The sequence below is a fragment of the Oncorhynchus kisutch genome, linkage group LG19 (assembly GCF_002021735.2).
Source record: "Oncorhynchus kisutch isolate 150728-3 linkage group LG19, Okis_V2, whole genome shotgun sequence".
NCBI lineage: Eukaryota > Metazoa > Chordata > Actinopteri > Salmoniformes > Salmonidae > Oncorhynchus > Oncorhynchus kisutch.
In genome coordinates, this window is record NC_034192.2 from 11,913,611 (window position 1) to 11,925,209 (window position 11,599).

General features: G+C 45.4%; 1 protein-coding gene across 1 annotated transcript; it reads right to left on the reverse strand.

Annotated features, from left to right (window-relative positions):
* Window positions 1-288: 288 nt before the first annotated feature.
* LOC109864315 (G-protein coupled receptor 22-like) lies at window positions 289-10,275 on the reverse strand. The gene is made up of 5 exons (XM_020452031.2): window positions 9,939-10,275; window positions 6,774-7,770; window positions 5,769-5,895; window positions 5,369-5,515; window positions 289-5,090 (listed from the first exon to the last, which is right to left on the reverse strand). Exons 3-5 carry the CDS (start codon window positions 5,889-5,891, stop codon window positions 4,005-4,007), a joined length of 1,356 nt encoding a protein of 451 aa, XP_020307620.1. The 5' UTR covers window positions 5,892-5,895; window positions 6,774-7,770; window positions 9,939-10,275; the 3' UTR covers window positions 289-4,004.
* Between the last annotated feature and the right edge of the window lie 1,324 nt (window positions 10,276-11,599).

The following is an 11,599-nucleotide window of genomic DNA, read 5'->3' on the forward strand; positions in this document are numbered from 1 at the left end:
TTAAAACTTCTGGGATCTTTTTTTTTCAGCTCATGAAACATGGGACCAACACTTTACATGTTGCGTTTATATTTTTGGTCATTTTATTTTCAATGAGACTGCATGGGACTTTATTATCAAGCAATAACCCGGTGGTATGGCATTGTCTCATTTGACTCAATATCTTTGACTTATTTTAATCTACCTGTGTCAATGTCGTCTTCCTCTCATATCTCTGCTTTTTTGTTTTCCTCCGCTTTTGGACCACAGCCCCTGTGTGTCAGTCAGAGCAGATGAAGTGTCAGTCACTGTGGTAACCGTCAGTCACAGCAGCCAGCCCTAGAGACCAGCTATAATGACACAATGGTCCTGAATGTCAGTCAGACAGCGGCTACTCCCATGGGAGAGGGGGGGGAAGGAAGGAAGGAGGGATAAGAGAGAAGAGAGGGAAGATTGAAGAAAGAATGGGGATGGAAAGGCAATTCATTGTGTTCAATTTATTTGCAAAGTGTGAGTGGCAGTTGGCTAAGCCATTGAGAGGCCCAGCACCACACCACAACTCTCCTCAAATGAGCTAGACCCTTTTTGGTCATACACGACAAATGCACAACAACCTTTTACATAACAACCCTGGCACACAGAACACTCCAGAACACTAGAACACGCATGGCCTCAGGAATCAAAAGCCCTCCTCTTATCAGCCATGTGCGACCCTGGGCTGAGTGTTGGGTGAGAGGGAGAGGGAACAGAGGAGAGAGAGATGCTGTATAGAGAGAGTGAGAGATGGAAAGAGAGAGCGGTGGCCTGGTGTGCAGTAAGTGAGCTAAGAAGGTGGGAAATGTTGTGGTCCAAGTACCAGAGGTGGATATTTCAGTCAGATAGGCCTACTCCGAGTAGTTTTCCAGGTAGCACCCGAGATGACGTAAAGGATTAAGATGATGTCACCAAACACCCTCGGAAGTATTCATGAGAAGTTAAACAAATTGTTCCAATCCATTCGGCTCCGCAGCTGGCAATGCTGATAGGTCTATATTTCCTGAAGAATGTTGGAGGTTTTGACATCTCTGTCTCGGCTCATCTTTCTTCATCTCATTCTAGAATAGAATTCTGCTCCTCTCCGGTCTGATGACTCAGAGTTCTGTGAGACTGATCGCTTATACAGGCGAGATTACTGCTACTTCAGAGAGGATAGTGGTTCAATGTATCCTCCTCGGCACTCTACTCATGTAGACCGATAGCCGAGGCCTATATAAAGAATAGGCTTGATGTTTCCGACCAATGAAATGTAGCCTGGAATCTAACCTTTGTGAACCTGTGCAGTGTGCACATCCTCTATGTAGGCATAGGAAATCAGTCAAGTTGTGAAGATTGTGGTACAGTGTTGGTTTGTCTATGCGTTACCCATCTACTTCATATAGACAAGTGGTTCTTGCCTTCATTTAGTAATGGCGCCTGAGGAGCGAGCCAACCTGTAATGAACAGTTAGATGGCTCTTCAATCAACTTCGCCAACCTGCCTTTAGTGCTGCTTGCTGGCAAACAGCCAACCAAGTACCCAGCTTATTATTGTCTCTTAAAATGCACATGGAGACGGAGTGATTTTTAGGAGACTCAGGGGGCCGTTCGATGAGGGTTCTAAAACGGAAAGCCTGGCTGCATTCCATACCCAAAGCATACAGCCACTCTATGATCTCTACAGAGTGGCTGTATGACGCTCCGCCAAACTGTTCCACACAGTTTATTTTTGCACCCCGGTCTCTTCCTGACCTCACATGGTGCCTCGACTGATGTGGCATATGACCACACCCCACAAGTTGTCAACATCCCCTCATCAAAAAATAATTTCTCAAAGGAAATGTATCCTGTTATCTCATTGGCCGAGAGATATGAGAGGGATGTTCATTTTTACATACACTTGCCCAATACAAACATTGCAAGGACATTGAATGGCAGAATGTGTTTAGCCGTGAATGCATTACAGTATATGAGGCAGTATGAGTCATTCAATGGTATAATAAAGCCAAGTGTTTAACTTTCTCACATCCCCTCCCCTTCCTAGCTTCTATATGCCCTCTTTCAGCGGAATAGATTGCTTGGTATAGTGCATAGGTATTGTGTGTGTGACGGTGACGGTGACAGCATCTCTCCGACGCAGAAGAGGGAAAACCACCATGACCTTGCCGTGTCATGATGGTGGCGGGAAGGGAGAGTGATTGTGATGCGTCGCCTGCCACAGCCACCCGTTATCATATAGCTAACAGTCCTAGCCTTGGTAATCACAAGGCATCAAGCGTGGGAGAGAGGGGAGCTCGGCAAAGGCAAGTGTTGTGGCGAGTGTTTTGTATCAGTACCTCATAGCCCGTGACCAGACCCCTTCACAATCACCCCCCCCCACTTGCCCCATCCTTGCTAAGCGCTATGGCCCACAGTAGGTCTGAGTCCTCACTCACTCACTCACTCACTCACTCACTCACTCAATCAGTGTCCTCCAACTCCAACCAGAAAATACAGATTGATTTGCCAGTTGGCCTCAGTGTGATTATGAAAAGAAGCAGGCTGCAGTTTTGGCAGCCATGTTGTTCTCTTCACCCCGACCTGTGGCTAGATGGCTAGATAATAAGAGAAGCAACATAACAGCTGTGTTATGGCCGGTAGAGCAGCTGGAGTCACCTCAGGATGGTTAGGCTACAGGTGCTGATTATGTGTTGAAATCACAAGGTCACGTCTTAGTAATGCTGTGATTAGTTTTCAGATTGCAGACTCTCGCTGAGGTTGCAAAGTGCTGCTGGCCTCTTTCTATCCCTCCATCTTACACTAAATCACACATATAACAGGCACATGGAAAGACACTCTCAGAGGACAGGAAATGGGAAGTGGAATTTCACATGTAAGTATTTGTGGCTTTACACTGGCTAGATGTCCTCAGTGCCTAAGTGGACAAGTTTACGAAAGCATTATAAAGTGGAGTATATGTGACAGAAGACCCTTTAACCAGAATACCCAGTAAAATCCGCTCTAAACTTTTTTCACGTTATTTATTATAAAAGGACAAATACTTAGGGCTTAACGGAAAGAGTCACCCATTTTTAAATGTTCTATCATATTTGTCTATCTCTGAGCTGGGTTCTATCGATTCCAGGGGTCATTTAATGTTTTCCTGTTTATCTGAGCTATTAGCCATTCAAGCAGGCAGAAACACAGTTGGTATGATGCATTTCGCTCATAGCTCAGAGATGCACAAATTTCATAAAATATTCAAAATGGGTGAATCTTTCCTTTATGTGTTGTAAACATATATTTATTCTATACACTGTACATGACTATACACAATAATTATGTTACGATTTATAACAACACCATGCAGTACGGTACTTAGTTTAAATTGTCCTTGACGCCACATCAACCTCTTAGAATAAATAGTAACACATGATCCCCTTTAGGGTAACTATACAGGTAAAACACTTCCATTTACATTACTGCTTTGGATAAGTGGTTTCCCCTTTTTAAATGAGTTCCTGATAATGTTTTGTCACCTTGTATGAGTGTCCATTGCTTATTCCATTTTATTCTTATTTCACGTCCTCATAATCCACATTGTCTTATTCTACATCTTCTGAACAGAAGCTGTTCTATCTTGACCTTGGCTCAGACGCATGTCTACCAACTCCCTCTAGCCATGCAGATATTCAATGGCTTCTCAGAAATGGTCTTTATTCCACTTTCTCTGAAGATGGACATCCCATTATCCCACTCTGCCACCTCTGTTGAGAGGTATGTCTTTCGGCCTAACAAGTGCCTCCAAGCCGATCTTCACGATCTCCTTTTTATTTATTTTTTACATTTTATTTAACTAGGCAAGTCAGTTAAGAACAAATTCTTATTTTCAATGACGGCCTAGGAACAGTGGGTTAACTGCCTGTTCAGGGGCAGAATGACAGATTTGTACCTTGTCAGCTCGGGGATTTGAACTTGCAACTTCCAGTTACTAGTCCAAAGCTCTAACCACTAGGCTACCCTGCCGCCTTATCAAGGTTGACAGACGATGTTGTTTTGTTCCAGGTCCTGGGAAGATAGACACTTCTGCCTGACCTCAGTCTCCTCGAAGGTGACTTTCTTGTTGTTCCTCTTGGGGTCAATCCAGGAGTTGTGAATGACCACGTTGTTGGGCATGGGCTCAGCCTCCACCACGGACACCACCCTCTTCTTCATCTTGCTCTTCAGCACCTTCTGGAACTTCTGCCTGGTGAAGGCGTAGAGCAGTGGGTGAAAGATGGTCGTCCCGTAGGCCATGACCAGGAAACCCAACCGCAACTTGACCGTGAAGTCTGAGGGCCCTGCGCTGAGGATGACCGTGTTGAGAACTGTTATGGGCGTCCAGCAGAGCAGGAAGGTGGAGATGATGAGTAGGGACATCCTGAAGACGCGTTTCTGCCTCTCCCGCCGTTCCCGGTGGCGTTTAACGGCCCTGCGCAGAGCCATGAGGACGGAGACGGAGGTCCGCATGGACAGGACAGCAGGTGGGTTTCCGCCCCCTCTGACTGCCCCGCTGCCCTGGGACGCATCTGTAGATTCCACCTGCGTTGCGGTGGTCAAGGAGATGGTCTTCTTCTTGCGGGGCTTCTTCTTGGGCTGGTTGTGTTGGAAGCGGGTCCCGATGCGGATGTTCAGGGCCTGGAGTATCTTGTAGTAGGTCACCAGCATGACTACGGCCGTGAAGAAAAAGATGGGGATCTGAGCCAGGAGGTGGTAATACAGCCCCAGCTCTGTGTAGTACTCGTTCGTATGGACCACAGAGGCGACTGCAGTCTGGTTGACGGACTCCGAGCCAAAATCGCTGAAGAAGCCCACCTCCATGAAGGGGACCAGGAAACTGAAGAAGGACATAGCCCAAATCAAGCCCAGCAGAGCCACGGCGCGGCCCATGGTTAGCATGCGGTTGGCCGGACGCACTGAGATGTCGTAGCGGTCGACGGTGATAGCTAGCACGTTCGAGGCAGTGGCTACACTAGCGAAGGAGACACAGGCCTCGTGGAAGCAGCAGACCAGCGCCGTATCAGCCTCTAGGGGGAGGAGTATTACCACGGCAGTCAGAGGGATGCAAGACACACAAACCTGGAACCAGAGAGATAAATAAGGATTAAGATTATCATTAGTTAAATTTGTCTCCTTCTACAGCAGATATAGTGGCTTGCTTCCTGAAAAATCTTGAGATTTGTCACAGAGTAATTGCACTGCAATCATCTCATTCTAGACACTCACTGGAATTGTCCCTAAACATTGATTTAAGGTCAGTTTTGTGTTTTCCCTCCCAATGGTTAAAGTTTGTATTTTCAATGTATTAACTGATCCGAGGTCTGTGCCTAATGGAAACATCAAAGACTGACACTCACTAGTACGTCTAGGACGTGCAGATTCATGGTGACGATGTTGGACACGGAGGTGATGAGGTTCTGCTTCATGCAGTAAAGGACCAGCACTGTCAGGTTGCTGCTTAGGCCCAGCACGATCTCTAGCAGCAGGAACCCTGTCAGCGACACCTGGAAATCCGGAGGGTAATAGCATTTTGTTTTACGATAATCATAGTATCACAATAATAGTATTGTAATAACTGTTTGTGTCGAGATAACCAATTTCATACTGATATCTGCTTTCATTGCGATATGCTTTAATCGGGATATCTGCTTTCATTGCGATATGCTTTAATCGGGATATCTGCTTTCACGATAACTGACGTTGAAATACATTTACCCTCTTAATTAAAGTAGAAGGGGTATACATGTAAGCATGTACCTGGAAGCTGACGGGGTAGGGGGCGGCAGACTGGGTCATATCAAGGTCAGAGGGTGCTGAGGTGTCGAGGACAGTCACGTTGCTCATGGTGGCTTCTGAGATCAGCACAGGAGGGGTATGCATTATCCTAGAGAGACATGGTGACACGCAGAGAGAGGAGGAGAGAAAGATCAGGCCAGATACTGATTGCATTACCTTATGTATAGTGGGAGAGAAAGGTGTTGTGTTTCACCACAGAAGTGTATCGTATGCATGACTACTGACTGCCTCTCATCTATGCCTTACGTGTCTCATTGTCATTTCCTGATGAACTAGGTTATATGGGAGCATACAACAGTGTAGAAGAGGCTATTTCTATTCCTTTTAAATCTCATCTAGCTGATCTGTCTATCTATCTGTCTGGCTGTCTTTGTGAATTTGTCTGAGTGTATTTGTACCTCACTGGGATTCCATTTAGTGTGAAATGTGGCCAATGTGTGAACCTTTTCAAGTGTGGAAGTTTCAATCTCAAACAGATTTTGTGATGTCATCTTGATGGAATCTTTCAAAAGGTGGCAATTAAAAATCCAAAAGCCAATTTCCACAGTTTTCCGCTGTGCTCCCAAAAACAAATGGTGTTCTGCCGTGTGTGATAATAAGATTTTCGCTTTGTGGAAAGAGTGAAAATGAGTACACTCCCTTTATCCCTTCATTGCTGACACCTTTTATCTAGTGTTATGTTGTTAGCTGACTCGAACTAATAGTGCTTCGCTTTAGTCAGTCGTGTCAGTGTTTTGTTGTTACGCTAGGCTTAGAGTTGTGTTTGTGGTTACTTTTGATCAATGTGTCCATGTTCTTTAGGTATTTCGCTTCATGAACGTCCTTGCTTTGCTTTCATGTCTAGATATAACACAGTTTCCCGTGTGATCTGCCCAGAGGCTGGTCATGTCCTGAGAAACTATCCAGAAACCAGACAGTCCTTTTGTGGCTCAATAGGCATTTATATTGCAGACACACTGTACTCACCTCTCCCTCGTGTGCCGTCTCCCCTTCAAGAGTCCATGAACCAGCCGGAGCCGACTTTCTGAGGCCCCGACAGGAAATCACAAGAACCAACCATAGTTCTGTAGTAGTAATGCTTTTGTAGTAGTAGTAATACTCATGCAGTAAATCTCCACTTGGCGCACTTTTAATCCTGATGGTGCAGCCTTTTGTCTAAATAATGGGAGTATTATGATGCAGATGAGTGCAGTTGGGGCCAACTGAAACTGTGTTTCTTTGGATCCTTCCTTTTTCTATTTCAAACTCAGCTCCACCACGAGAGAAAGACCAGTCCACCTTCAAAACATTTCTCCATTTACTTTACCCAGAGGCTGTATACAACAGTGATGGATCACAGAGGACGGCCCTATACTCTCGTACATCCAATAAAAAACACTGTATTCCGGTTTGGGGAAAGCGCCGAGGATTCATTAAACGCAGGAACACACGCACTCGTCGTCCGCGGTGGGCAGGGAGAGGATGTGCATCGTAGCATCCAGCCACGTGGTTTTACTAAATTAATGGTTTCTTTTAGGCAGCTGCTTGTCGTCCTTTTGTTATTTGATCTGTAGTCCTCCTCGGATCTTAACAGAGGCAGAGCAGTGCCTGGCTGATACTCAACTGTCCCTCTTCCTTCTGTACGGATTCCCTCCGACACCCTTCAGAAACACCCCTCCATCACCTTCCAGAGAGGAGAGTAAAGGTCAATGGCGTTTGCGTCTCCTCACACTTTGTAATTCCACTGGGGTGAGGCAGGATCACCTCAGTGCTGTGGCACCTTATACAAAGTCAGACCAGGCTGGGAGGAAGGTCATTAGCTGCTTTGGAGAGAGAGAGGAGAATATATTACAACACTGGGCCATCAGCTATGTGGCATTTGGTGCGCGCTCTCTCTCTCTCTTTCTGTCACAGAGTAGGAGAGTGGGACAAATCAGGGGATGACATCATCCTTCCGTTTATTTTTCCTCCCTCAATCGTCGTCCTGGAGAACAAAAAGATGGAGAGAGGAAGAGACGTAAATGAAAGGAGGATAATGAATGAGAAGAAAGTGTGTCATGATATTTCAGCCCCAAATGATCATTGTCCAGACAGTCTGAGCTGTATCAGTAGGTTAAATCAACCCAGTGATAGATCTGCCTGTCTGTTGTCATTGTGTGTTTTGTTAATAACCTCTAATCGGGTTTGTATTGAATTAACCCCCCCCCCCTAGAAAAGGGGATGGAGAGAGATGGAGAGACACAGAGAAAGGTGATCTGACTCTTGTTTGATTCCTAGTGGATGTCTTACTTATTATACCTTTGGCTATTCAAGGCCTGTCATGCGTTTGTTTGACAAATGAGCCCTCAGCCTTTGAACTGGTCCTTTGTGCAGGCCCCCTCCCTCTGTCATCTTGCTCTCTCTCTCTCTTTCTTTCTCTCTTCATCTCTCTCTCCATCTTTTGCTGTGTCTGTCTGTGTGTGAACAGAAGCTTAAGAGGGCCAGAGACTAGCAGTGCTACTGGGAGAAGAGACAAGCTCGTATGTCACAGAGCATATGACAGTGTATGATCCGTATGACACAGAGCATATGACAGTGTATGATCCGTATGACACAGAGCATATGACAGTGTATGATCCGTATGACACTGAGCATATGACAGCGTATGATCCGTTTGAAACAAAGCATGTAACTGCGTATGATCCGTTTCACACAGAGCATGTAACAGCATATGATCCGTATGACACAGAGCATATGACAGCGTATGATCCGTATGACACAGAGCATATGACAGCGTATGATCCGTATGTCACAGAGCATATGACAGCGTATGATCCGTATGTCACAGAGCATATGACAGTGTGTGATCCGTATGACACAGAGCATATGACAGCGTATGATCCGCATGACACAGAGCATATGACATCATATGATCCGTATGACACAGAGCATATGACAGCGTATGAGCCATATATCACAGAGCATATGACAGCGTATGATCCGTATGACACAGAGCATATGACAGAGTATGATCCGTATGACACAGAGCATATGACATCGTATGATCCGTATGACACAGAGCATATGACAGCGTATGATCCGTATGTCACAGAGCATATGACAGCGTATGATCCGTATGTCACAGAGCATATGACAGTGTGTGATCCGTATGACACAGAGCATATGACAGCGTATGAACCGCATGACACAGAGCATATGACATCATATGATCCGTATGACACAGAGCATATGACAGCGTATGAGCCATATATCACAGAGCATATGACAGCGTATGATCCGTATGACACAGAGCATATGACAGCGTATGATCCGTATGACACAGAGCATATGACAGCGTATGATCCGTATGACACAGAGCATATGACAGCGTATGATCCGTATGTCACAGAGCATATGGTTTTGTTTCTGTAATATCACGCAGTGGCACTTCACACAGAGGTTAAGCCACTGGCTTTCAGTTATTCACTTGCACGCATGACAGCTCACAGTGCACTCTGAGAAGGTGGGTGGGTGGGTGTGTGTGTGTGAGATGAATGGAAGGCTCAGGCTGTTATGAGAACGGTGTGTTTTGCACAAAAGCCCCCGTGCTCCGCTCCACTCTAAGAGCAAGGCTTTAGAGACACCGCTCTCATAAGTGATGCTTAACATTATCAGAGTGTTGAGTAAGTGGGCAGGCAGGAGAAGGAGCAGAAATATAATCCCTTTGGATGAGACTGTGTGCTGTATTGGTCGAGTTATGTCTCTACTCTGTGACTGTAGGCTGGCGGAGCAGACAGGCAGAGACGATACTAGAGCACTATGGTACTGTACGTGCAGTGAGTGCACACGGCTGGTGGTTCTTTGTCTGTTGGTACAATACGAGTGAGAAGTTTGCAGGCTTTTTGCTCCAGTTGTTCTTTTGAACTCTGCTGATAATGTGCACGTACTGTACAGTATGGTGGTGTTTTGTGTTTTGACAACCGTTCCTCACGGTTCAGTAGAGGTAGAAAATGAGAGTGCTTTTGGAAAGAAGTCATTACTGTTGTCATTTTGAGTTAGTTTTTGAACGCATCTGAAATGCATTTATTTGCTTCAGTGTACAGACTGACATTCATTATCAAGCGCGCTATTGTAACAGAGAATGGAGGAATCAGTGCAGTGATAGATGTTTACCTTGTCCTCTGAGGTAGTCGCGTGTGCGTGTCTCCGTCCTCTACCTCACAGCACTGTCAGCATAGATAGCCAGGTGGAACACTCCCTCCCAGGTAGAGTGAAGGAGGACGAGAGAGCGAAAGAAAAGGGCCTGAAGCCGCTGAGGCGGTTTCTGGCTGTGCGTGACGGGTAAGATGGTGTAGTTAAGTCCTCAGGGTGTGTAAGGATCCAGGCTGGAGTAGAGAGATCACTGTTCTGCTCTCTGGCTGTGCTGCGCTCTCCTCTCCTTCTCCCACTCTCACTCGCTCCGTCTCGGAGCACTAATAGCCCTTCCTACTCACCTCGCCCACCCTCCCTCCCTTCTCTGGCAGCATGTCTCTCACACTTTCTATTTCTCTCTGTATCATCCTTTCGCGCTCAACATTTTCCCTCTCTCTCTCACTCTCTCTATCAACCCCCTCTCTTTCCCTATTCTCTCTTCCCCTCTCTACATCTCCTCTTTTCTCTGATTGGTCTCATGTAACAGGTCCCTCATTTCATCCTTTCGTTAGCTTTGAGCAGTCTTTAGTTCAGTGTAGTATTGTGTCTAGTGTAGGGGTAGGCAAGTAGATTTAGCCTGGGGGCGGAACATTATTATAATAATAATATAATTATATTATCATGTACACTGCAATTATAATGTACACTGAAAATTGACCATAACTAAGCCCAAGAAATTGTATTTGAAAATAACTATTTAATTCCTTGATTACATTGAGACACGATCACGTCTCTTTTTTTATTTGTGGGAATAATTTTAAGTTTCCTAAATTAAAATAGTTTTTTGTTGAAATCTTGATGATTTTACAGTATATATTTTTTTACCCCAAAAATATTCAGTCGTGGGCCAGTTTTGGGAGGTCTGTAGCCCACTGCTCTTGTGTGTCTGTAGCCTAAGTGGCACTAGCTCCACAGACAGACATGACACCTATCAAGCCTGTGTTGTTCAGTAATGGCTATTTTCTCCACGTAAGCTCTGGAACACAGTCATTAGGATTCACATTCCACAGATTGGCCCGGTTTCAGTACTGAAATTGGGATGTCAATGTCAGGCAGAGGATAATGATGTCATATTTTGGCAGGAAATGGACAAATTAAAGAGGAGCTGTCTCTGTCTCAACTCTGAGGCTTCAGAGCACATACTGTTTTCTTCAGAGGGTGTTTTCCACTGGTGCCGGTGTCACTAGATTGAAGGAAGACATCTCGGAAATGTGCCAAAGGTCTATTTTTTTTAAATATTTTTTTTCAAAATGATCTCTGTCGCTTTCTTTCTCCCCCCTCCCCCCTCCCCCCCTCTCTCACTCTTTGTGTCTTTCTCCCTCTCTTTGTCGCCATGCCAGTCTGTGTGTTTGCACTCTCTAGAAGACCGGGCTCGGCAACTGTGGCGAGTGTAATGGTACTTGAACCCTAGGGGACTTTTGGCCAATCATCGGTTGTTATACACCTGTCTGATAGGACAGACATAATTACCCTCAATCCATTAGTCACACTAGCCTGGTTGCCAGATCCGACTGTTTTATCTAACTCTTTTGTTGATTTGAATGCCAAATGACACTGTGAATGACAATGGAGTTGGCTAATTTATGAAGAATATCTGGCAACATGACCAGGTTAGATTGGATGCAGCCTGTAGGGAATATACA

Excerpts from the sequence above, each read along its gene's own strand:
- LOC109864315 (XM_020452031.2), bottom strand. The coding sequence starts at position 5,891 with ATGCATACCCCTCCTGTGCTGATCTCAGAAGCCACCATGAGCAACGTG. Across the intron at positions 5,516-5,768 it reads CCTACCCCGTCAGCTTCCAG|GTGTCGCTGACAGGGTTCCT; the intron begins GTACATGCTTAC and ends CCGGATTTCCAG. Across the intron at positions 5,091-5,368 it reads TGCACGTCCTAGACGTACTA|GTTTGTGTGTCTTGCATCCC; the intron begins GTGAGTGTCAGT and ends CTCTGGTTCCAG.